This window comes from Monodelphis domestica, chromosome 4 (genome assembly GCF_027887165.1).
Source record: "Monodelphis domestica isolate mMonDom1 chromosome 4, mMonDom1.pri, whole genome shotgun sequence".
Taxonomy (NCBI): Eukaryota; Metazoa; Chordata; class Mammalia; order Didelphimorphia; family Didelphidae; genus Monodelphis; species Monodelphis domestica.
Genome location: NC_077230.1, coordinates 346,693,153 through 346,720,912, shown reverse-complemented (window position 1 = coordinate 346,720,912; position 27,760 = coordinate 346,693,153). Strand labels below are relative to the sequence as shown.

The window sequence follows — 27,760 nt, the reverse complement described above, 5'->3', positions numbered from 1 at the left end:
TTAAAAAACAATCTGGAACATGAAACTACTTCAGTTTAAAATCCCTAAGCTCTTTCCCAAGAAGGTTTAGATCTATATATCAAACGCTGCAAAGTGGTTACCCTTCCTTAAGAAACATAAAGAGCATCCAATGTTTCCAAAGAATGCAAAGAAAGTTTAATTCCCTGCCCCATCAGAACTCTAAAAAAAGATTGACTCAATGTCATATTTAATTGATATTTATTTCAGGACATGCCATGTCAAAAAAACTTGCCTTTAACAACAATATTGCATTATAAAAGCACTTTCCATCCCAATTTGCTTTTTTTTGTTTTTAACGTGTTATTGGTATGTAGACAAATGCTAGTCCTGAAACCCTGGTTGATGGACTTTTCGATTTAGTTCCATAATCCAAGCGCTTGGGACATATTTCCTGATGATGAAGTGGATCTGGGGAGGAAAGGAAGTAGGTGGGGATTTTTCCAGTTGGTTAGTTTTGAAGGGCAAAGGACAGAGTGGGATGATGTTTCATTGAAATTTCACCTTTATTATATTACTAAGTAATGTTTACAACAGATTCTGGAATGGCCATCCTGCACTATAACTCCGCAATTCTCTTTCTGCAAACAATGTATTTACAAATGTGTTTACTGACTTACACAGCAATCTCACAATAACTAGTAAAGGATAAAAGGGTGCACTCCTAGTGTATTGTTTGCAGTGGTTTTTTGGGGGGAGAGGAGAATGGTGGTTGGGGTGGGGGTGTGCTACATATTGCCACACTGACCAAGCTCTAGACAGATTCCTTGACACAACAGCCAAAAAGATTGGAGTTTAAAAAGAGAAAAAAAAAGAAAAGAACAAAGGCAAGGAAATAAATATCACTGAAGGAAAAATTGTTAATTGTATAATTGTAGCTTAGTTAAATATAAAACTAAATTCCTGGTTAATTAATCAAACTATACAGATCTAATGGAAAAAAACCAAACCGACTTGAAAGACCCAACATAAAAAGGCCAGAAATTAATGGCATAAGCCTGCATAATCTTGCATTTCATTTCTTCTCTCTCTTTGTCCACAAAGGCTTTGAGGCCATACAAGTAAACAGCTATCCTCTCCAACTTGACCTCTAATGTCCTGAGCAAAGTATGTGCTATTCTTCGGAGAGCTTTTGTTTTTGTCCACAACCTTTTCTGCCAGTTAACCAGAGCCAAAACTGAAATCTCTCCACTCTTTTTTTGGGAAGATACACTTACACAGTGCCTTTTCTATACCGTATTAAAGATTAAGAGGGGGAAAAGATCTGGGGGAAAAAAAGTTTCTAAGTAATGCAATAGCTCCCACTTCCCTTGATGGGGGAGTGCTCTTAAGGTATTTCTTTCAGATTTTACCACAAGGAGTGGGTACAATTATTTTTTAAAATGCAACATGGATGGAGATCCCTGGGGGTTTGCTGTTTTCAGTGTTTGGGTAAGCACATATGAAGGGAGTCACTTTTGTTGGCCAGAGAGACTGTCAGTCACTATCATCTGACTCCTTTCAGTTTGTACAAGCTGATTCATTAAAAAGACTCATTTCCCCCATCAGAACACAATCTTTTCCATAATGCCAGTTGGCTTTGTCTCAAGGGAATTCCATGAGTGAGCTAGAAGAAAGTTCATGGTGTCAATCTTTGCCCAAGTATAGGGGCTTGGGTTATCCCTAATGCTGAAGGCTGACTTGGATGCTCCAAATCTGCCTGTCTTGACTGCTAATGGGCTACTTCTAATATGCTTTATGAAGCAAGGATAAAGGTATCGAGGGGAGGGAAGGCAGGTTGGTTTGGGAGAATAGGAAAGAGAGGGAAAAATCAGGTAGAGGCGAGTGCTATTCTGAACATATTGCTCCTTAACCAAGTCAAACTCAGATCTTTGAGATTTCTATCATTTCAAAGTGCACTATCATAACATATTTAAAAAAGGAACAAATGTTAAGAAAATGTACCTAGTTTTTAAAGTTATCACTGGAATATGCTGGAATATTTTGGCTTTTTTAATATAAATAATGAAGACACTGACATATTCTGTGTGTGTGTGTGCGCGCGCGTGTGTGTGTGCGCTTGTGAAGCTAATAGATCATCTCCACGAGACAGCCAGCAATGATGAATCGCAATACGTTATTACTGAAGGGGGAAGGTTCAAGCCAATATTCACACTGCAGTCAATGAAGGATAAAGGGGCAAAAGCAGTGAGGTTCTGGGGAAGGATTCAAGAAGCCACATGATATTAGCAGGAACAGCCTCCTTCGTTGACTGGTGGCTCCTGAGGCTTTTCCAGTTTTATGTCAATCACTGAAGGAAAAACAAGTTAAGGAAGAATGGATGGGAAGATACTATTCTACTCAGGGCCCTCTGATTCCCTCAGTGGAAGCCACCAACTACATGCAGACTCTATACCTGTCCCAGCCAAAATTTTAGTATGCATGTGTATACATACACAGAATATTCCTTTAACTAACCAGGCTTATACCCATATGGAAGAAATGTCATTAAAAGCCAACACAGCAAATGGGATGGAATGGGGAGAACAACAACCAAAAAAATCCTGCCAGGGATCTAAAAGCACCTAGACACTCCTATTCTTCACCTATTTAAACAGCATTTAAGCATGGACCACATGCAAGGAGGAACCCCTGGAAGCAGTGAAAGGAGCTATACCCAGCTCCCACTTCTATTGTACTGAATGGTTTACAAGGCACACTCCTCATAGACTTGTAGGATAAAGTAAGAGCAACGCTATCTTTACCCTCAATTCATAGACACAGAAACTCCATTTCTGAGGTACAGGTGTGTTGCTTGAGGCCAGTCACAAGCAGGATGGAAGGCGGGATACAAGTCTCTGCCTTCTACGCTCCTAATCCTGCATTCTTTTCATTACCCTAGATACTTCTACAACAAGAAGACACTGTTCCCTGCCCCTGAGGAGTGAAGAATTTTGGTGGAGAATTTAGCCACGAACACAGGCAAATGCAAATGCCTAATGGGAGTAGAAAGTGACACAAGAATAGATTAAGGAAGACACTTGGACTTTAAAAAAACCATGAAGAACAAGGAGTGGGAGCCAGGCAATGCCTTGAAAGAGAGCTTCTCTTAAAGAGGTAAGCATACTACCTCAGTGTGGTTTGGACTCCCACACATCTCCAATGACACCCAACATAGCTGTGTAAATAAAATCCAAAGCTACATTTTTGAGGGATCTATTTCTACTGTGCTGGCACCCCTATAAAACTGTTTGTCCTTTTAAATACATGTCTTTGACAGTGGGCTAGCTGGCGACAGCTTTAGCATGCATGGGTGCGCGCACACACACACACACACACACACACACACACAAGGAGACCATTCCTTTTAACTAACCATGCTTACACCCATATGGAAGAAATGTCATTAAAATCTTGTCCTGTTTCTGACATCAGAGAATACAAAGAAGTTTCTTCCATTATTATCCCATGCCAGCATGACACAGGAATCTCAGAGGGAAGGAGGAGTAAAGAAATGACGATGATCGCCCTGCTGGAGATGGCCTCAAGTTACTGGGATACACCAGGTAGGAATAAGAGATTTGAGAACTTTGACAACTTTCTGACCATTGATTCATGAGCACCAGGAGTATGCTGGGGGGAGTGTGACTTCATTAAGCAGATGTACTTCCCAAAGAAGAGCTCTGGGTCTCAGGTTAAAGGCAGCACCATCCCCCCCTCACCCCCTGCCCCCAATGTTGCTGTTAAAAATATATTCTGAAGTCACAGTGATTGAAACATGAAGGATACTGTCTTCTCTGCTTTTGTCCTGTGTGCTCTCCATTCCAGGCAAGGCTGCTGCCACACGTCGGAAAAGCTGGGAGGAGGGAGGGAAGAACATAGTTTAAAAACAGAAAGGATTCAGCAAGTAACATCCATATAAACCAAGACAGAAACTTGACATCTATCTAGAAAAATATTTCTAGAGTTCTCATTATCACTTGTCTGGACTACTGCAATAGCCACACAACAAACCTTACTTCCTTGACTTTACCAACCTCCAATTCATTCTTAACATGTTTTCAGACTTAAATCTTCCTTCTGCTAAGAAATGGCCATATCATTTCTCTGCTCAAAATCTTGATATGGCTATTTATGGCTTGGTTAGGAAAACTAAAATTCTTGTGCTTGGCAATCCAGTCTGCCTATCTTGCCTCTCTGATTTTATTTAGATGTTTACCATGTTTGAAATACATCATTTCCACCCCACAACCATTGGATTTAGAGCAGTGTATCAAACTCAGATAGAAAAGGGGACACTAAACCAAAAATGAGGACCCCTATGGATCACTACATAAAAGAAACATATATTAATCTTATCTGTATTCTATTATACTTTTGTTTTATATTTTAATTTGGGAATGTTAAGTACACTCTGATTTTTTTTAAAGCACATATAGTAATTTGGGATCTTCAATTATATTTTCAACTTACTCCAAAAAATTAAAATTAATTACTATGACACTTAGAAACATTTTTTTATTGAAATATAACAGAGTACTTCATTAGAAGGTATAGACCTATTCTTTTTTTTTTTTAGTTACATGTAGAAACCATTTTTGACATCCATTTTCTGATATTTTAAGACTCAGATTTTTCTCCTTTTCCAGGGTAATAGTCTAATATAGGCTATATCAGTGCTTTCATGCCATACATATTTCTATATTGCTCATGTCATGACAGAATCACATGACATATTACATATACAACTTTAAAAAACTCATGAAGGAAATAAAGTGGAAAATGGCATGCTATGATCTGCAATCAAACTCCCAACGGTTCCTTCTATGGCCGTGGATAGCATATTTCAACATGAGTCCCTTGGAAACTTGCTTTGCTGATAATGGTTTAGTCATTCACAGTTGATTATCATACAATACTTTTGTTATCAAATACAATGTTCTGGTTCTACTGATATCACTTTGCATCAGTTCATATAAGTCTTTCCAGGTTTTTCTCAATTCATCTTGTTCATTATTTCTTATAGCCCAATAGTATTCATTATAACTATATAACCACTACTTGTTTAGCCATTGCCCAAGTGAGAGACGACTCCTCACTTTTTGACACTACAAAAATAGCTGCTAAAAATAATTTTATCCAGATCCTTTTCCCTTAACTCTGATCTCTTTGGAATAGAGACCCAATAGTGGTAGTCCTGGGTCAAAGGGTATGTATAGTTTTATGGTCCTTTATGTGGTTCCAGATTATTCTCTAGAATGGCTGTATCAGTTCATAGTTCCTCCAACAATGCATGTATTATTGTTTGAATTTTCCAAAATCCCCTCCAACATTTATCATTTTCCTTTTTGCTGATGTTAGCCAATCTGATAGATATGAGGTGGTATCTGAGAGCTGTTTTACTTTGCATTTCTGATTAATAGTGATGTGAAGAATGTTATTCACGTCCAGAGAAAGAACTGTCTGAATCAGAATACATATGTACCATACAATTTTTCAATTCTTTATTTGGGTTTATGTTTTGGGGGTTTGATTTTATAAGATTACTTAACCCACTTACAAAAATGAACAATATGGAAATATATTTTATATATACACATATGATTTAGATTGAATCACCTGCCAGCACTGTAGGGAGAAGGGGAGGGAGGGAAATAAATTCAATCAAATCTTGTATGGAAATTTGTTACTGCATGTAATCAGTTTTTTAAAAAAGCGATTTTGGAGCATTTTTTTCATGACTATAGATAGTAGAAATTTCATCCTCTGAGAACTGCCTGTTCACAGCCTTTGACCATTTTTCAATTGGGGAATGCTTTGCCTTCTTATAAATTTGACTCTATATATTTAAGAAATGAGGCCTTTGTCAGGGATACTTGCCATAAAATGCTTTTCACAATTTTTTGTTTACCTTTTAATCTTGGTTATGTTGGTTTTGTTTGCACAAAGCCTTTTAAATTTAACGTAATTAAAATTTTCTAATTCATTTTTCATAATGTTCTCTATCTCTTGTTTGGTATAAATTCTTTCACCAAATTATCTTCAATTATCTAACTTTATTTCCTCATTGCCTATTCTAATTCCTTCAATTTTTTTTCTGCCTTTATGGTTATAGCTAGCATTTCTAACAATATTAAAAAGCAGTAATGATAGCAGTCATCTTTACTCTTGATCTTACTGGGAAGAGTTTTAGTTTATCTCCATTATAAATAATGCTTGTGGATGATTTTAGATAGATGCCATTTATCACTTTAAGGAAGGTTCCTTTTATTCCAATGTTTCTAATGTTTTTGTAAGGAATTTTGTCAAATGCTTTTTCCACATCTACTGAAATAATCATATGGTTTCTGAATGTTTTGTTACTGGTATCATCAATTATGCTGTTGGTTTTCCTAATATTGAACTGTCCCTGCATTCATGGTATAAAATCCACCCAATCATGCTGTAAGATCCTTGCAATAGAATGCTGATGACAGTATTTTATTTAAATTTTTTGCATCAATGTTCTTTAGAGAAACAGGTCTATACTTTTCTTTCTCTGTTTTAGCTCTTTCTGGTATACTTCTGCTTCAAAGGTCATCTACAATGCTTTCTCTAAGTAATGTTTTAATTTCTACAGCCAATCCTTTCTTATTTGTAATAGCCCTTCTCTCCTGAGGCCCGATATGGCATGCTGATTGAACTTTATGTATATCTAGGTCTACTCTGTAAACTCAATGAGGGCAATAACGTGTGTTATCTTGGCTGAGCTTTCTCAGAAGATGCAAAGGCGGCCCGAGGGGAATTTAATAAATGGCCATTACATTGAATTGTTTCTGGATTAATTTCTTTCCCAGGCTTACTGGGTGGTCTAAGGTTAAGAGCTTATCAAATCTATATTTCTTTCCTTTCGTTTTTATAAAATTCCTAACCAGATCTGGGATTTAATTGCTTTGCTAAAGCAAATTTGCATCTACTAGTCTTCTAAAGCCCTGTGAGGTATCCTGTGGCACACTTCTCCATTTACTTGCTATGCTGCCCCCATTGAGAGTGGATTTCTTGACTGAGAGCAAGTTTATATTACAGCAGAAAGAAGTGGATGGGGGAAAAAAAGAGACCAGGGTTCAGACCTGGTAATACCATTTAGTAGCTGTGAGACTGGAAAAATGTCTTACATTTTGTGGGCTAATATGAACAATATGGAAATATATTTTGCATAATAATACATAATGGATGCAGTCTCCTCTGTTCAAGGGAATCATAGAATTTAAAACTGGAAGAGAACTTAAAGATAGTTTAACTCACTTATTCTATAGATGATATATTGTACTATATGGTCTCTAAAGGATCAAACAAGGATCTCTAAAGGGAGATTATAAAAGAATCTTTATTTCCGTTGATGCCCACTGAAGTCCTTTCTGAGTCAGATTCTATTGAATCTGGAAAAACAGGTTAGGGCTTAATCTTATAGGGCCTTGAATGACAAGCTGAGGAGGCGGGACTTTTTTCCTGTGGCCAAAGGAGAGTCACAGAAGATTCCTAAGGGATGTGATCTAAACTAGACTTTAGTAAAATGAACCTGGCAATAGCATCAAGAAAAAAATAACAAGATAGGAGAGAATCAGTTAACCAGCATTTATTAATTAAGCACTTACTATGTACCAGGTACTGTGCTAAGCCCTGAGGACACAAATTGAAGGCAAAAACAATTCTAGCCCTTGAGAAATTCACACCTTAATGGGGGAAACAACAAGCAAACAATTACATACGTAGATGACAAATATAGAGTAAATTGAAGGCAATCTCAGCAAAGGCATTAGTATTACTGGTGGGAAAAATGAGGAAGAATGGGACTAGGAAAGGAATCTTGAAGAAGGGGATATTTGAGATGAACCTTAAAAGGGGCCAATGAAACCAGGAGGTAAAGATGAACAGAGAAGACATTCAGGCATAGGAGTCAGCAGTGAAAAGGCACAGAATCAGAAGATGGTACGTAATAACTGAAGAATAAGAATGTCAGTGCTAATAATAAGATATAAGAAGCATAAGGTATACTAGAGGGTCCAAGTTGCAAAGGATTTTAAAAACCAAACAGAGAGCTTAATATTTGATTCTGGGATAAAAGGGAGTCACTGGCAATGTCAGAGGACAGAAGGAGGGCACATATAAGACATATTATAAAGGCAGAAATGACAATACTTGGCAACAGATTGAATATTTGGTGTTAAGTTTAAGTAAGGAGATGAGTATGACATAGACTATGAGCCTTGGTAACTGAAAGGATGGTGGTACCCTTGCATAAAGACAATCTTAATAAGAAAGGGGTTAGTTCCATGGAGACTGGAACAACCTCCAGGAAGTGATGCAGAGCGAGAGGAGCAGAACCAGGAGAACATTGTACACAGAGACTAATACACTGTGGTATAATCGAACGTAATGGACTTCTCCATTAGGGGCGGTGTAATGTCCCTGAACAACTTGCAGGGATCCAGGAGAAAAAAACACCATTCATAAGCAAAGGATAAACTGTGGGAGTGGAAACACCGAGAAAAAGCAACTGCCTGAATACAGAGGTTGAGGGGACATGACAGAGGATAGACTCTAAATGAACACTCTAATGCAAATACTATCAACAAAGCAATGGGTTCAAATCAAGAAAACATCTAATGCCCAGTGGACTTACGCGTCGGCTATGGGGGGTGGGGGGGAGGAAAAGAAAATGATCTATGTCTTTAACGAATAATGCTTGGAAATGATCAAATAAAATATATTTTAAAAAAAATAAGAAAGGGGTTGTGGGGGGAAAAGACAATGAATTCAGTTTTGAACATGCTAAATTTAAGATTGTTTACAAAACAGTGGGCAAGTAGGTGGCTCAGTAGATTGAGAGCCAGGCACAGACAGGAGGTCCTGGATTAAAATCTGACTTCAGGCACTTTCTAGCTGTATGACCCTGGAAAAGTCACTTAATCTCTATTGCCTAGCCCTTACAACTCTTCTGCCTTGAAACTAATACATAGTATTGATTCTAACACAAAAGGTAAGGGTTTTTTTTTTTTTTTAAGATGATGACATCCACTTGGAGATGTTAAGACTGAAGATCAATGAAGAGGTTAAGGCTAGATACATAGATCAGAGAATCACCTGCACAGAAAAGAAAATTTAAACCATGGGAACTGAGGAGATCACCAAGTGAGACCATGTAGAGAGAAAAGAGGACCAAGACAGAACCTCAAGGTAAGAAGCAGTTATAAATGTATGAGAACTAGTGGAGAGCTGTGTCTGAGATGAGAGTGTTGCTAATTATGTAAATTATTTGGTAAAAAAGGACTGATTAGTGGCAGTGAGGGCCCAGTTGAGTTATATAACATAAATGTGTAGTGGATTCAGATAGGTTTTGTGTTTAGCAGCAACATTAATATCTACCTCCTAGGGTTGTTCCAAGACTACAGTGAAAATGTATGTGAAGCACTTTGTCAGCTCTATACTGTATATCAGAGGTATCAAACTCACTGCCAGGAGGGACTCTTTAGTGGCCCAAGCCAGATTAAAATATAATCAGGAAATATTTAACATAATAAAAATATAAATCATATTAAAAAAATATGAGAGCATAAAAGAGGGTGAGTAACAGGTGTCAAAGGGTACAGAATTCAAGAATGATGAGGATTAAGCAAGGACCACTAGATTCAGCAATTAAGAGATAGGTAACTTTAATAGCTAGTAAAGGTGGTCAGATCAAGTTAAAAGTTTTTTTTAAGGATGGGAAGATTTATTCGTTTCTGTATGTAGCAGGGAAGTAGTCTATGGACAAGGAGAGACTAAAGATTAATAAATCGATTAAAGAAGTATAAAAGGATTGTCTTTAATTAAGAGCAGAGTTATGATTATGTAACAAATTTTAAGTGTATCCAGTCAGAATGTGAACAGGAATGAAAACAGCAAATGGTGGGAACATTCCAAAGCTGGGGCTTGGCAAGGCATGATTAATGATGAATCAGTACTAGTTTTAAGTCCCCCCTTATAGGTACTTGTGACTCATTTAAATTCTCAGCTATTGGTAGAAAGTGATGGTACTGAAGGTACTTGCTAATTAACATTTTAGAAATTAGAGTCCCAAAGATAAAAGATTATTTAGTATAAAAAGTTTATTGAGAGGCTAAGTGGATGGATTGCTAAGCCTGGAGACAAGAAGATCCTGGGTTCGAATAATAGCTCAAATCATAGCTGGGCAAATCACTTAACCTCAATTACCTTGATCCTATTGATCTTCTACTTTAAAACTATACTTAGTAAAAAATTCTAAGACAGAAGGTGAGGCTTTAAAAAAAATAAAACTTTATTTGTGTCAACTTTATGAGAAGTATGGTGACTTTTTGGTTAAAAATAGTTTAGATAATGGTCTAGGTCAGTGATGGTGAACCTATGGCATGGGTGCCAAAGATGGCATGCAGAGCACTCTCTGTGGGCACTTAACCACCTTCTCTCCCCACCCACCACCCCCAAAGTTCATTACTAGAATAGCAGAGGGACTCTGCAGAACTGCTCCCCTCCTCCTCTCCAACTTACCAGTTGACATTTTCACTCAAACACACACACACACACACACACACACACACACACACACACACACACACACACACACCTCTACCCAGAAGCCCAATGGAAGTGCACAGGGTATTAGGCTCACAGGCAACAGAGCTAGAGAGGAGTGGAGGGCTGGAGCCCCTCCCCTCCCCCTTCACTACACTGGCTGAGAACATCCCTCACTTCACCCACTCTTCTGCCCAACAGCCCAATGGGAGTGCTTTCTCTGCACACATACCCCTTCCCTCCCCTGTGTGGTCTAAGGGGAGAGGGGTAAGGGGAAGCATAGCACTCACTCTGGGGTGAGGGGGCCTGTCACTCCATCTTTAAAAGATTTGCCATCACTGGTCTAGTTTAGAAGCTAGATTCAGATAAATGTTCAGTAGAAGGAAATATAAAAATATTAATATTTAATATTAATAACATTTAAATAGTAATATTAAAGAAAATACTAAGAAAGACATGATCATCATCTTCAAATATCTGATGGAGAATTAGATTGACTTCAGAACAGAAGCAATGGGAAAAAGGTACAAGGATTTAGAATCCTTAAAGAAAAACTTCCTAATGTTTAGAGTTATTCAAAAGCAGAATGCTCTACAATAGGGTATAATGATTTCTTTGTCACTGCTAGTCTGGGTGAAGGTGAGACTGATGATTTGTTTGGAAGTTATAGTGACTTGTCCAGGATCACAAAGGCAGTATATGTCTAAGGCAGAATTTGAACTTAGATCCTCTTAATTCCAAGCCTAGCACTATGCAATCTAGCTTCCTCCCTCTTACCTAGCCAAATCATGCTAGTGAAAAGGGAAACTTCAAGGGCCTACACATGGTTTAGTTATTCCTATTTCCACACTACCTCACAAAATTTACAAAATGCTTTTCAAAATAACCCTGTGAAAGAGGGAGAGTATGAATTCAGTTCAGAGAACTGAAGATTTGATTTTTAATAAGTGATCATTTATTATCCAGACCTATAATTTCACTAGTGTAGGGAATTCCCAGTGAGGTTACTCTCTCTACTTCTGCAGATAAATATCTTAAAATGTCAGTTATTTACTAGGGTACACTGAGAGGTAATGTGGTTGATTTTCAAAGGACCAAACCCATAAGTATGAGATGAAGGACCTGAAACCAGACTAGCTTTCTTTTCTCCTATCCCTACATAGTTTACTTATATATCTTTAAAACTTATCAAATATTTTGTCCATATTATCTCATTTGAGCCAGACTTCTTCTCAAAAGACGTGCTAGACAGTGACATCTATACTTTCTGTAACCCCAAGGAACTCTGGTCAGCACTTGGCTTGGATCTGAGTTGTATGGTGGATAGAACACTGATGGATTGGCCTTGGGAGTCAGATGACCTAAGTTTAAGGATTGGCTCAGGAAACTATAAATTGTGTGGTGATGTCGTCACTTTAAATTTCATTTTTCTTCTGTGAAATTAAAATAACATTTACACTCCCTACCTCAACAAGATTGTGAGGAAGTTGATTTGTATGTTTTAACTTAATACAAAAAGTGTTATAAGTACAATTAAAGGTAAGAATATGCAAAGGGAACTGAAGAGATGGAAAGATCACTTGTAGCTAAGAAGAAAAGAGAAAAATTTTTGGAGAGGTGGAGTCTCAAGTAGGAATTCTGACAGGTTACAGTTAGATCAAGAAATTATAAGTGTAGGAAGTGATGTGAATCAAAGGCTTGGAGAGAAGGAAACGAGGATATAACAAGTCATAGTAACTCTCTATAATTTGGATCATACATGCATGTGTGCCTAATCAAAGGGTGAGGCTGAGACTGAATTTTCAAAACTTTTCTTTGAGGGGTACAAATTTACATTAAATCCACATAGACATCAATGTGTGATACAGCTAAAATCATTAAGACGCTGTGACTTTATTCTAGTTAATGAGGAATCATAAAAGACTTTTTTGAGCAGGAATAGTAAGAGATGGGAGCTATATTTTGGAAAGTTGGCTTTCTGAGCCAAACAGAATTATAAACATTTTTTAAATGCTAAAAAATCAAAAGCTCTAACATCTAGGACAATTCTGTTGTGTTACCTAATGGTCTGAAAAATCTGATAATACTGTTATATACTCTAATTGGCCTCCTGAATATCCTCTTCATTTTCCCATCTCTGCTTCTGTCCATCTTGTTCTTTAAACATAGCATCCCTTTCCTTCCTGTTCATCATTTGCTGAATCCTTTCAAGTTCAACTCAAATGCCATATCCTCCAAGAAGTTTTCATTAACCCTCACAGGACATACTTACATAGCACTTCTATTACAGTTATTTATGAAATAAACGAAATGCACAATTATATTAAGAGAGTAGGAAAAAAGCTTTGCCATTAGTTATCTCCCTAAAATACACAAAGGAGAAAGGAGTATCATTAAGGTATTTTAAGGTTTTCAGCTTTTCAGGAACGAGGCTCATTCCTGAGTCAGCTGTGTATATGGAAAACCGTATGTTGCTGGAATCAGAGGGCTGGGTTCAAGTTATCCCTCTTTTACTTTCTAGCTATGTGAGTGACTATGGGCAATTCATTTCATGTTCCTAGGACCCAGTGTCCTAGTTTATATAATGAAGGGGTTAAGGTATATATCAGGGTTTCTTAACCTAAGGATGTGTGGACTTGTCCTTATAATATTTTGATAGCTATATTCCAATACAACTGGTTTCTTTTGCAATCCTATATATTTTATTTTATGCATTTAAAACATGATTCTGAGCTTAAGGTTTCTTTCATCAGATAACCAGATAGGTCTATGACACAAAAATGGTTATAAACTCCTAGCCTGGGGGCAGCTGGGTATCTCAGTGGATTGAGAGTCAGGCCTAGAGACGGGAGGTCCTACGTTCAAATCTGGCCTCAGATACTTCCCAGCTGTGTGACCCTGGGAAAGTCCCCCATTCCCTAGCCCTTACCACTCTTCTGCCTTGGAGCCAATAGACAGTATTGACTCCAAGACGGAAGGTATCAATAAACAAATAAATAAATAAACTCCTGGCCTGAATGATCCATGATAGTATATTTTAAATAAAGTACCAATTACACTAATTTCATACAGCAATTTAACGGCTAAAATAAAATGTGATAATGAGGAGTCAAAGAGCCATAAAAATACCTTCAAAATAGCACAGGTCAGCAGACATTTGCCTTAAATGACAGAGAGAGAAATATGGCAGTAACTTATTCAGAACATGGTCTCGTTTGGAAAAGAATGGTGGAAAATCATGCCCAATGTCGCCTAATAAGATAGAAGCAGTGGAAGATAAAGAGATCCAATAAATAAAAAAGGATAAGAAGGAAGGTAAAACATGAATAAAAGATGAAGGAATTCTGCAAAAAAATTTTATAACAAATTCTTTTCAACATCAAGGTGAGATAGCAACACATAAAGGAACAGGACACTGAACACAGAGTCAGAAACACTTCAATTTAAATCTCATCTCAGGTACTTACTACCTGTGTGATCCTCATTAAGTCATTTAACCATTTTGTGCCACATTTTTCTCACTGTAAAATGAGGAGTTTGGACTTAATATGATCTAATAAACCCATGTCCTAGGTTAAATCTTGTCACTTTATATGGGCACGGGCAAGACACTGAATCTCTAAGTCTCAGTTATTCAGTAAAATGAGATGGTGGCCTTGATGACTCCTAGGATTCTTTCTATAAGCTATGAATCTATGGTCTTATGATACTGGAATTACCAAAATTGACAGGACTCTTAACATTAGAGTCCAAGATTTGTTTACAGAGAAGCAGAAATGGCAATAAAGAGAACAAAGATGAGAAAAGTAGCTAAGCCAATATACAAAGAAGAAGCCACTGAAGGAGTGGTTCTCAAGATATCTCAAAAAGAGTAAATACCAAACATATGGAAAATATTTTAGATGTTATTACTATCCCAAAAAAGCAACCAAGAGAACATCAATAATTGACATATTCTATATTGTCATTTTTCTCATCATACATATCCTCTGGGTTTATGGCTAGACTGTGGATCTGGTTACAGGATTTAATTCTTCCATAGGCTTTTAATGTTCTAATTTAATAGATAACATTGTGAATATCAAAAGTTAATATAAATTAGCAGTCTAAAAACTTGCAGATTTTTATTATTTGCTGCTCCTTTTTTTGTCATTCCTTTTTAAAAATCACTACAGAACCAGAGGACTTTAATGACTGAAGGCCATTTTTGTATTTTTAACAATTTCATTAATTGCTGTAGTCACCTCCCGGCAAAAAAAAAAAAAAATCAACCTTGGATGGGCAATCTTCTAGTCAAGAGTCTCTCCACATTAAGGTAAACCTGTTATTGTACCTATAGTCAAAAGTTTTTCAGCTTCAAAGGCCTTATCACAGTATAGTCTGCTAGTCATTTCTATGTAAAAATGCTAGGAGTGTGCCAGATGAGTCAATTAAAAAGAACTGAACAAATGAACTAGCAGGAATTTCTGCCTACACAGGTTTATTAAAGATAAATTATCAAAGACAAAGACAGAAATAATTAACTCTAGAAGAGCAAAGGTATAATTGGGACAGAGCCTATACTACTACTAGTTGATGTGTAATTGAAACCAAACAAATATATACTAAGTGTCTACTTGGTATGAGACTGTGACAGGTGATAAAAGAGGCCTTCAAATCCTGAAAGGTATGCTCTGGGGTCTCTTTATGGATTTTTTTTAGTGGAATATTCTGGGTAGGCATGCTACCTTAAATAAAAAAATTTGGAGGAAATAATCTATTGCTTAAGAATCAGGCTCTGCTATCCTCACAGTGGGAAGCCAAATTTAATTAACTTCACATTTATAAAGCATGTTTAAGATTACAAAATGCTTGCCACAACAAGCCTTTGAAATGTATGTCTATACTCCTTTTCCTCTATTTCTTCACCTACCCACTCCTTAATGTCTTTGCAATCTGACTTCTAACCTCATTACTCAATAGAAATAGTCTCTGTGGAGTTTCTGACATTTTCTTCACTGCTAAAACCAATGGCCTTTCTCAATCTTTATTTTTCTTGACCTCTATGGCTTTTAACATGTCTTTCTACAATTGTCCTCTCTAGGCTTCTGCTACAATGCTTTCCCCCAATTGTTCTCTGACTGGATTGATTATCAGAGAATCAATAGAAAATACTGGAAATTTTTTAGTATGGGGCTATTTGGAGTCTGAGATGCCTTTAGAACATCCAAGTGGAAATCTTTAGCAGAAATTTGGGTGGGACTAGAGGTCAGAAGTGGCTATGTAAAATTGGTGGTCATCTTCATAGAAGTAACTGAAGCCAGGGGAGTTGATGAGCTCACCAAAAGAGAAAGGAATAGTTTGGGCTCGAGGGCTATCCCAAAGTATCACTGTATGCATTTCTGAATTCAAGCTCAAAGCCTTAAGTCTTTGTCCTTCTATGGTCCATAATAACAATTATGATTATTATTTACTGAAATAGGAGTCAGGAGATTGGGCAAATCATTTTGGCTTTTTATTATTAATGCATAAAATAAAGACAATACCGCTTTGCCCATATGTAGGTACTATATAGGGTTGTATTGAGTAACCAAGAAGATAACAAATGTGAAAGTCCATTGAAATTAATGGTGTTTTCAACTGTTTTCAGCAGTTGTCTAAACAAAAATATCATATGGCTGCTACAAATGGCAATTCAGAGCAAAATTTTCTGACATACTGATGGTGTTATCTTTCTATAAGTAAAGTCAGAAAAACTAATGATATAATTTGACAGAGAAGACTGGTGGTATCAGGATGACTTGGGTTCAAGTCTCACTCTGACATATAACAATTATAGCACATTGGTCAAGCTATCAACCTCTCAGTACCCCACAGGCTAAGATGAGCACAGGCAGAGGTACTGATCTGTATTGGTAATTTCTTCACTGGGAACTCCCTAACATACTGAAATCACAAGTCTAGACATCAAAAATTCAGTGGGGAACAAAAGCCTATTCTATGCTCTCTGAACAACCACTTGAATATGGAATAAGTTCCATATTTAGAAATTTTTTTTGATCCTTGTTGCTTCCTTATACAACACCAGAGTATGTTATCACTTTGGGAGATAGCTATGTCCCCTGATGATAGTTTCATCATTTCTATAATAGTTACAAACTAATCATACTATTCTTATATTGGAAAATTTTACTCATTAGCTCAATCTGCTCCTCTTTTGTTAAAAGCACAATCTAGAGTGTCATACTTTCATTTTGGGTCTCATAGGTTTATTTTTTGTTGGTTTTGCCTCCTTTTAATTATTTTATCACCTAAACTAGAGCAAACATCCCAAACCACAAACATAACCTAACCTGAAGAATTTACTAATTTGTTACCACAGTTGATTAATGGGCAAAAGGTATAAACAGGCAACTTTTGAATAAAGAAATAAAAGCCATAAATAGATATATGAAAAATGCTCTAAATCAATACTGATTAGAGAAATGCAAACCAAAACAATTCTGTAACATCATATTGACTATATATTGGTTAACAATAGAGAAAAAAAATAGGGGATGTGGAAGAACACTAATACACTGTTAGTGGAACTGTGAACCAATCCAACCATTTTGGAAAGCAATTTGGAATAATACCCAGAAATACAATTTCTGGGGTCTGTTTCCCAAGGAGATCAGGGGAAAAGGAAAAGAATCTATATGTTCCAAAAATATAGCAACTCTCTTTGTGGTGGCAAAGAATTGGAAATTGAGGGAACATCCATCAATTGTGGAACAGTTAGAGAAATTGTGGTATATGATTGTGATGAAGTACTACTACACCATAAGAAACAATAAGCAGGCTAATTTTTATTTCTTAATCTTTATTCTAGGCCACTAAAATTGCTCCATTGTTAGTTTCCTAACTAGTTTTCTTGCTCTAATTCTATTCTTTAAGGCATCATAGTCATCTTCCTAAAGGATTCTATTGCTTCAATTTCCCCTTCCTGAATATGTCTACATGATAAAGTCCAAACTCTTTGGTGTGGCATTTATGTTCCTTCCTAATCTACCACCACTTCTGCATTTTCTCTTTCACTCCTATCATATCTTCCTATCATATCATATTTTCCACTCTAAGCAAACTAGTTTTCATATTTAACACACTTGATATTCCCAACTCTGATGTTTTTGTTCAAGATGTTCCTAAGGAGGACACTCTCCTCCTTATCTCTGCCTAGTTTAACCCAATCTGTCCTTTGAAGGTTGACCAGCCCAGCTGGAAGTGATTGTTCCTTCCTTTTGACACCTATGGCACTCAGCACCATAAACATTCATTTGCTTTCCCAACTTAATCCCACATCTACAGACTGAGGTCCAAGAGTTTAAATAATTTGCTCAGTCACAAAGCTAGTTACTGGCTAAAAAACCAGAACCAAACTACTAATAACTTGAAATTCCTTCCATTCCAGTGTTATTTCTACTATACATTCAACCATAAGCCACTTGAAGGAAAGGATCACAAGGAATATATCTTATTATACATAATCTCCCATACCAATCACACAATAGACAAAAACATGAGCCACTGAATGAAGTATATATAATGGCATATGTTAAAAACCTCCAGTGCTTATGATCCCATACCCCTCTTGTCCAATACAATTCTGCCTGTGTTGGTATGTAGTTACTCCCCTCTAATGTCCCTTTGTAAATAGATACAGCAAAATCTCAAAATTTAAACAAATATATTTCATGTCATCCATATAATCTTTTAAAAATGTATTTGTGCTCCTGTATAACAATTATTAATTTTTGAAAAGTTCTTATATTCCCAAACAGAATTTTTTTGGGGAAATCAAGAGTTTAGACCTCAGAGACTCATAGATCAGGTTTTTTTTTCCAACTCATCCCTTAGAAGAATCACTGAATCATTAATTTTTAGAGTTAGATAGGACTTTAGAGTTCATCTACTCAGAAACATTCCTTAAAAAAAAACAGTAACAACAACAAAAACCCCACACCTCTATGAAAGAGTAGGAAAACTCAGAATCAGAAGGAAATCACTGCCCAAAGTTTAATCCAATTTTTAAAAATCATTCTGAACCATAATCAAGTTATATCCTCAGAGTAGCTAAAAATGCCATGTTCAACTTCAGCTTCTTCATTAATATCATTACATGATACATTAAAGATGTAATATAATTTTCATGTAGTCGTAGTGCTTTTAAAATAATCCAGGAAATATAACAGGCACAAAAATTATCTCAGTCTCATTAAATATGAAAAAAAAAGACAATTTTACATAAAGGTTCAAAATAGTAGAACTCCCAGGCCAAGGAGAAAATACTATAAGCAGCTAGAAAGAAAAATTCAGATATCATGGAGTCTTAGTAAGGATCACACAGGACCTGGCAGCCTCCACACTGAAAGACTGGAAGGCTTGGAATATGATATTCTAGAAGGCAAGGGAACCGGGTCTACAATCGAGAATTAACTACCCAGCAAAACTGACTGTATTCTTTCAGGGGTAAGTATGGTCATTTAATAAAATAGAAGACTTCCAAGTATTCCTGAAGAAAAGACCATACTTAAAACAGAAAATCTGAGGCCAAAATACAAAATTCAAGAGAAGCAAAACATTAGAATTCATTAGATAATGTTTATTCAATTTTGTTTTAAGCTAAGAATAATTTTTAAAATTCAGTCTTTCATTAAAGTTTTGTTCTTTCATATTTTGCTACAAGTACTTAAATAGGTCAAAGAGTAAGAGTTTTAGGATAGAGCAATTTAAAAAGAGGAAAAATTCATGTTACTTGATGGAAATGGCCTCAGTTTGTTACATCTGCAGCCATGATGTTGGCAATAAATGCCAGTAGCTTGCATTCTGGCTAGTCACTAAAACGATGCATTAGCTAAATCTCTCACCTTTTTTTAAGGGTTTATTTTAAAAGGAAACTTGGCAATGGGGGAAGTCTATTTTATAAATATCATCAGCCAAACCAAGGAAACCAAGAAAAAAATATATAATTGTATTGGCTGACTGATAGCAAATTAAATAAAGGATCTAAGTATTAAAGGCAGAGAGAGAGTGTGTACTTTCGCTAACCCAAATGCCCACAGTCCTATCTTATCTTATGAATAAGGTTTCATAAACAATTATGTATCATGCAACAGTCAAAGGTGGAGGCAGCATGTAAAAGAGGCAAAGACTTGAAAGTACATGGCTGAATACATTCTGGTACTCTCAACCTATCAAAATACTGAAATGAATTAAAACATTTTAACTAGTAACAAACACACTAGGTTTTGCATAACCTGGAATTTTATCTAATAGTATTGAAATAGTAAAATCCTCACATTAAAGGTGTGGTCAACTTCATCCATATATAGTAGCACTAATTCTGACTGCTACAAATCGTTTATGAGGAGTCTCAGACAAACATTTAAATGTACATTTACTTAGGCTATATTGATATGAATTTAATCAATGACTTGGAAACTGAAAAACACAGGAACTTAAGACAAGATGAGCTAAAACACAAGGAACAGGTATGAAAACAATTTTCATTTTCAACTAGCTTCCAGGAACAAAACAAAATCAATTGAGAATATGCTAAATAGTCTATAAAGTCGCTTCAAATATCAAGAATGAACGAAATGTTAACTATTTGCTCTCAAAGACAGTCATTAGTCCCCCGAATGCAAAGGGCTTTTATATGAGATAACTTTCTTTTTAGACTGGTTTCTCTCTAATGGGTCAGTGCAGGATAATTCCCTATGTGGTCTGATTCTCTGGGGCTTTATTCAGTTCAATCACAGCTGTCAACAGGGAGTAAGGCCTATCTTATGTGGCAGGAAACACCAATGCTATGGACATTGAATGGCATATCAAAAAACATTGTTCAACAACACAAGCTTACACTGATCTCTCTCTATTTTCCAGGCTACATCAAGCATAGCTCCTTCTTCCCTTCTCTCTAAGACTGTTTCCCTCTCTGTAAAATAAGGCAGTTAGCTCATATGACTTCTAAGGTCCCTTCCAGATCTATCAATCCCAGTTCTAGATATTCTTTATTTTTTTTTTAGCTTGAAGGTCAAAGGCATTTTTTGTGATTCGTTTGCATCTACCACAGCACTTGGTAGAACCTAAGCCACACAGTAAGTGTTCAACAACCACTCAATGGCTATCTTCTTCCCTAGTAGATCTCTCAGAGAACAATCCTGCATCTTCAGTTTACCATCTTTTCCTACCCTTCTACATGCTTCAGGTTTTTTACCTCTATGCTCTGAAAAGTAGAGTTAGGTAAAAATATATTTCCAGTGCAATCAGGAGAGAAAGATCCATCTGACAGAAGAATAGAACACTTAACTACAAACCTCTTTTCATGTGGAAAATCTTCAGAAAAACATAAATGAGTTGTATCTCTGAGGGCTAAAAACCTTAACAGGACAAATATTAACATCATTACAGTTCATCTTTAGGACTGAATTATAAAACTCTGAATTTAACTCTTCAGACAATCTATCAAGTGAAAGAAATTATTTTTATATTAGTTTTTAATCATTTAAGTCAAAATTCCACAAAAATTTTTCTTGGTTTCAGATCAATTAATTTGCAGAGTCTCCTAACACACTCCATTATTTAATAAGGCACTACTATTTCCCTTTAGAATTCAAGGTATAAATACAAAAAGAGAATATGGTCTATTTCATAAATGTCACTCCAATCAGAAAATCATTTTCCCCTTTGATAGAATCACATTCATGATAACTGTTACCAGTTACAAAGAATATTTTAACCTCTTGTTTAAATCAGACCTGTCAATGTAGGAAGGCATGGTAATGCAATTTTGATTTCAGTCTACCAACTGTGCATTAGTATATATAGAGGCGAGCAGATGGGAACTTGAGATTGAAAAGGGAGCTACAGTAAGTATGCAGCTGACCCAATAGGCAACTATGATTCTAATGTTGGTTCAGCATATATAAAATATATGTTTCATGTGAGAAAAACTAAATGTATAAGAACACTTATATTCAGTACTATTTCACAGTTTTTACAAAACACTTTTCTGCAATCCCTCTGGAGGGAAGTAAAAGTATTAGCCATAATTTATGAATGAAGAAACTAGGGAGCAAAGAAGTCAAGTGATCTCCTCACAGACATATACATAGTGGTTCAGGGTCAGGATTTTAGCACAGACTTGACTCGAAAGGTTTAACTGCGTTTGATTTTTGAGCTGGATTTGGACCTTGAAAATTTCATGAACCCAGGACCTGACTTCAAATTCCAGTTCTTATATTTAATAAGTAAATGTGACTCTCAAAAAAGTAATTTTGCTTATTCAAATCTTAAATTTCCTCAGGTATAAAATTTAGATGAAAATATTTTCCCTACCATCTAACATTACTGTTATAAGGAAAGTGCCTGTAAGTATTCATGTTTTATAAAAATGGGAACTTTTACTACTGTCTTTATTTCAGGTATAAAGTCAGCTGTCTGAATTCTTCTAGCCAAATTCTTAAGTGTTTCCTTGAACCTATTCATCTTATATCAGAATACATTATCCAAAAGAGGAGGAAATGACAACACTTTAGCAGAAATAAGTTTCTTAGGGCTCATTGTTTCTAATAAGACCGAGAACTAAAAACCAGGAGTAAAAAGGAAAGAGCACTTTCACAGTAATAAGAAAAAAATTCAGGCATCTTCTCCAGGGAAATCAAGCAAAACTGGTTAGCCTTACTAATATTCCTCAGCAATTCCTATTGCAGATGTGGTAAAAATTTTAACCATAAATAATTATTATGTATATAATCATCTGCTTCCATCACTTTTTCTTAGGTTACTAAGACAACTAAATTTTAATGTACCTGATACATTTAAAATATGATTATTGAAATCCACTTATGATGATGTAAATGTCACTTTAGTTCACTCCATTAGATCCCTTGAGCTTCAATTGTCACCTCTTAGGAAGTTCTACTATCCACTTTCCAGGTGTTCACAATTCCCATTACATTTCACCAATTCCCATAAAGTCTACCAAAAAAGTTATGCTTCTGAATCTCAAACTGGCTCTCTATTGCTGTTTGCCAACTATTTTCATTAATTTTATAGCTTTCCTACTGTATTTCCTTCAGCAAAACTTTTTCCATTCTTTAAGCTTTTGTTCCCCCCATTAATGGTTCAGTGCCCTCCCCTTAGCAGCGATTTTCCTCAGAATGAGACCATGCAATACAACTCCTCTCACCTTCTTCTCCACTATAAAACTTCTCCGCTTTTCTCATCTTTTTTCTTCTTCTTTCTGTTCTGTCTCAAAAGAATTAGCATGTCTCCTATTTTCAAAGACTAATAATTTCTATCTGCACTTTGATTACATTATATTATTGCTTCCAAAAGGAATCTGCTCTAGCAATTATTCCTCTTTATTCCATTTTCCATTATTATTATTCTACTGGCTCTTCTATCTATAAACAATTCAAGAACCTACTAATAAGAAGAGGACTAGGAAAAAGAGGGAATGAATCTGTAAAGGATTCATTTAGAAGGTAGTACTCAGTTTAGGTCTGGTAGGAAACCAAGATGTCTAAGAAGCAAAGGGGATAGACAATGCAAATGAATGGAAAGGGAGATGAAATTTTGTGTTCAAGGAACAGCAAAAAAAGAGCAAATTTGGCTACACCACAGAGGCAAGGAGGGCAGTAATATATAAAGTTAGAAATGCAACTTGTTCCTGTTGTAAAGAATTTTAAAGCTTTACAAAGAGGGATTTTTAAGCTTACAAGTTTGAAACAGCACTAACTTTGGGAATACCCTATATTTGAACCACTATAAGAATTGCCACTTACTGAGTAAAGGAGAGACAGACATACAATTTAAGAAATCATTTGGTATCTGCATAGAAGATGAGAGAGGGGACAGATTCAAGGCAGGGAAACCAATTAGGAAGCTAACGCAAAAGTCCATGTGATAAGACGCTGAGAGCTTAAATTAGAATAGTAGTCATATAGGTGAAGATTAGGGGACAGATGAAAGAAAATGTAAAGGTAGACATTAAGACTTGGCAATTGAACAGATATGAAGGATAAATGAGAATGAAAAGTTGCAGGTGACATCTAGATCATGAAACTGGGTTCATGGAAGGAATGTTGGGATAAAAATTGGATAAAGATGATTAGCTATTTGATGCCAATTGCAACTATCCTTGTCCATTTATCCTGTGCACTTTATTCTGTTTCATCCAAAAGGAAAAATGGATGAAATGGAGCTATTACTCATCAGTCAATGTACAAAGATATCAAAGAAAGGTGAGGGTTCACTGGGAGAAGATTTTCCCAATGTTACCTAAACAGCTATTGTGAGTTTCTGGGTCATGGTTAGATTAGAATTACCATGAAGGGTTGATATCTGGCAAAGAAAATAAAGGTTTGTGAGCCTGCAAAACAGCAAGAGTTGATACAACAAAAGAGTATTAGACTATGAAGACTAAAGGGGTTGAAAGGATTATATCAGAAATAAGTCTTGCTACTGGAGAGATGGTGGAATGCAACCTACTTTATTACCTTCTGACTGGATGAGTCTCATAGCCACCCTGCTATCCAAGATCAACCATGGCTTTCACATTGGAGACCACTGGATTGTTTTGCTTATTGTTTCTATGTTTAGGAGCATTAGATTTGCACCAGAAATAACTAAAAATGACTAATTGGTACTTGATCCTATGCCCTTATTTGTCTTAACTAAGGAAGCATCTAGTTGGTGTTGATTAATTCAAGACACATGCCTCTATATACGGATATAAATATATTCATATCCTCAGGTACTGAAAGAGCTAGGAGTCATGAATGTTGAGCTACTGACATAGCTACTCCAAGACTACAGAAGAAAATCTACAAATTAAAAGCCATTTATCTAGCCTTTAATTCCTGAAAATTTTTGAAAAAGGGGCATTAAACAATAGTTATCTAATACCTAGTAAAATATAGTGATTAAAGAGTATCATCCTGGCTTCGAGGGTTATCTGTGGCAGACAAATCCAAAACCAACAAATTTGTGAATCAGAAGAATTCTGTAAATAATGTTTACCTATATTTTATCAAAGCATTTGATAAAGTATCTCATACAATTCTTGGAAGAAGATGGAAAGTTGAACAATGGATGATGACACAGTAAGATGAATTTGGAAATGGTTTCTTGGACAAACTCAAGAATGTCTGGCTCAATGTCTGGTCAGTAGGACATATCTAGTGGGATATTAGGAATGGTTGTATCTGCACTGGCTATGTTATTTAACAGTTTTATCAATGATTCAGGTAAAAGTTTCTCATCAAACTAAGATGGCATAAAGCTGGGAAAGATAGCTGATATGCTGTAGGCCAGAGTTAGGACTGAAAAAGAGCTTGACAGGTTAGTTTTGGACTGTATCTAATAAGATGAAATTCAACAGGATAAACATAAAATTTTATTCTTGGTTTTTAAAACTTGATTTTATAAGTATAGGATTGGAAAATCTGGTTAAACAGCTATTTCTGTGAAAAATATCTCAGAAGTATTAGCAAATTCAATGAATTAAAAGTGTGGCATGGCATCTCCAAGAGCCCATATAATCCTGAGCTGCATCAAGAGAAACATAGCTTCTAAGAATAGGTATTATTACTTATATACTATGTATGCCCTAGTGAGATCACACCTTAAGTACTCTACTCTGTTCTAAAAGCTCTAGTTGAAGTATATTAATCAGCTGGAGACCATTCAGAGGAGGATATAACAGAAAGGGTGAAGGGCCTTGAACCTATCTGTTAATCAACAAGTATTTATTACATGCCTACCAGCAAGGTATGGTGCTACACTCTGGAGATACAGAAACGAAAAATTGAAAAAACAAAAAATAAAAAAACCTCTTACTTTCTGTCTTAGTAATAACTCCAAGGCAGGAGAACAAGGACTAGTCAAAATGTCTTTCCCAGGGTCACATAGCTACAAAGTGTCTGAGGTCACCTTTGAACCCAGGTTCTCCCAACTCCAGTCCTAGCTCTCTATTCATTGCTCTACCTAACTGCTCATGTCCTATAAAATTTTTAACAAAGCAACAATTTATTTGTTCTGAGTTTCCTATCTCTTTTCCATAAATTTTCTCTAAATTCAGCCTGAAATTTCATTGGTATAGGGAATTCCTAGTGAGGAACTACTACCAGTATAGATCAGCACCTTCTCTGCAGAGTAGACCCAGAGAACCAGGAGGTTAAGTGCTAGGACATTCAGTGTGCACCACAGAGACTGCACTTGAACTCTGGTTTTCCCAACTCTATGGCCAGTTTTCTATATTCTATGGTAGACTGCCTATTGAAAAGGACATATGTTCCCATAATAAGGGGATACCCTGGGCAACATTCAGGTCGGCCAGAATCATGCATTATTATTTCTGGCGCCATTAGGGCTTCCTAAGTTGTAGCTTCTAGGTTAACCCTTACAGGATATATCATTTACTGTTAACCCTGGGCAAGTCAATTCCTTTCTGTGAGACTCAGCTTCTTTATCTATAAAGCATAATGGTATTTTGCACTGTTTATTTCAAAGAGTTACATTGAAGAAAATATTTCCGAATACATAAAATGTTGCCCTTATTATTCACACAGACTGAAGAATCTCCCATAAAGAGCTAGATTTAAAGAAAATAGGCATCTCTCTGCCCCAATTCTACAATACAGATGATGTCAAGTTGCCTAAGACCTAATGGCAGACTTTTAAACCCCACCACACCAAGTCAAACCTTGTCTTATGCTACCTATCTACCTACCTCCTTAAAACATGGGTTTACTGATATGTTTATTTTGGGCATTTCTAGATCTGAACAAAAGAGCCTAGGATGTTGCCAAGCAACATGGAAATTTCTGACAATTTATTGGAGTTGCTCAATAAATTTGTTCTTTCAAAAGCAACAAAGTGTCATTATTACAAAACAAATAATCTTTTCCATCCCCTTCAAAACTCCAACCTCACCCTTTCACTCCAAAACAGTGGAAAATCCACCTCTAACTCAGTAAATTCTTAGGTTAAATGGCACTTCTTGCTTTGCGATTTGGTAGGTTTTAGAATTTCTACAAAATATTTATATTATCTCTTCTGGCTTTTTCAGAATTAGAAGTTCAATCGCCTCCAGGGGATATAACTCATAAAATCATCTAGGACTGTAATTTCTGTGTGATCTATCTACCTAAATTAATAAAATCAAGAATCATTTAGAATATTGAAGAGTGGAAACAGTGTAGCATGTAAGAAAAAAAACTTGAGTTAGGCCCCCTTTCCCCTCCAGGCCTTAATTTCCTCATCTACTGATTAGATGTTAAAGGCAATTAGACTAGATAATCTCAAAATTTTCAATAGGTATCTAATACTCTTGGATACTAACAGGAACCTAAAGTTTCCCCCTAAAAGGGAAAAAAAGATTTCTTTGACCATTTGAGGAAATCTCAGCAACTTCCCCAACCCCTATCCTTCACACACCCTTCACTCACCTGTTTTACATTGTATCCTGCTTTTGCACTGGTTTCAATAAACATAACATTCAGCTCTTTGGCTTTCCTCTCTCCCTCCTCAATAGATACTTGTCTGTAAAAAAATAGGGGAAAAAGAGAATGAGACAGAACTATAGGAAGGGGATCCATCCAACGGGCTCAAGCAAAACTTGCAAACCAACAAAAATTAGTTTTCTCATTTCAGAAAGAAACAGGCATCAACTTTCTAAAGTCTCATCCTGAGTTGGTGGAAAACTGAAGGAAAATAGAGAAACTAAGTCAATGTTCTTATCTGATCTAGAATACATGTCAGCTAGTATGCTGGCTAAGAGGTCAAGGATATTCAGCAAGAACTACTCCTACTCTTGAATGTGATATTCTAAATATATTTACCATAAGAGACATGCTCTTGATTAACAGGTATCCATAACTGGGAAGGTATTTCTGGAAATAGTCCTGGGCAACAGAAGAGCCACTAAAATGAGATTAGGTAACAACATGCACAAATATCCCCACCCTCCATCTCCTGTGCTTTTTTTTAACCTTTTTAAATGTGGGCATTAAATGCAATTTTTTTCTGTCTATCCCATGGTGCCAAGCACATTTTAAGTATCTTACACTTGCTGACTAATTGGACATCTAAGGGCCTAAAGCCCAGAAGCTACTTTCATTCTGAATTGATTGTACCTTAGCTTTAAAAGAAGTGGAATAATACC

General features: G+C 36.1%; 1 protein-coding gene across 2 annotated transcripts in view; it reads right to left on the bottom strand.

The window, feature by feature from the left end:
* Nucleotides 1-202: 202 nt before the first annotated feature.
* Nucleotides 203-27,760, bottom strand: part of RAB6A (RAB6A, member RAS oncogene family) — an 80,710-nt gene continuing 53,152 nt past the window's right edge. For both annotated transcript variants that reach the window (XM_001363181.4, XM_016422009.2), the window contains exons 6-8: nt 27,045-27,138; nt 3,787-3,853; nt 203-2,308 (exon numbers count right to left, since the gene is read on the bottom strand). In XM_001363181.4, the coding sequence (XP_001363218.1) occupies nt 2,244-2,308; nt 3,787-3,853; nt 27,045-27,138 (226 nt within the window). In that variant the 3' untranslated portion in view covers nt 203-2,243. The remainder of the gene's footprint in view (nt 2,309-3,786; nt 3,854-27,044; nt 27,139-27,760) is intronic.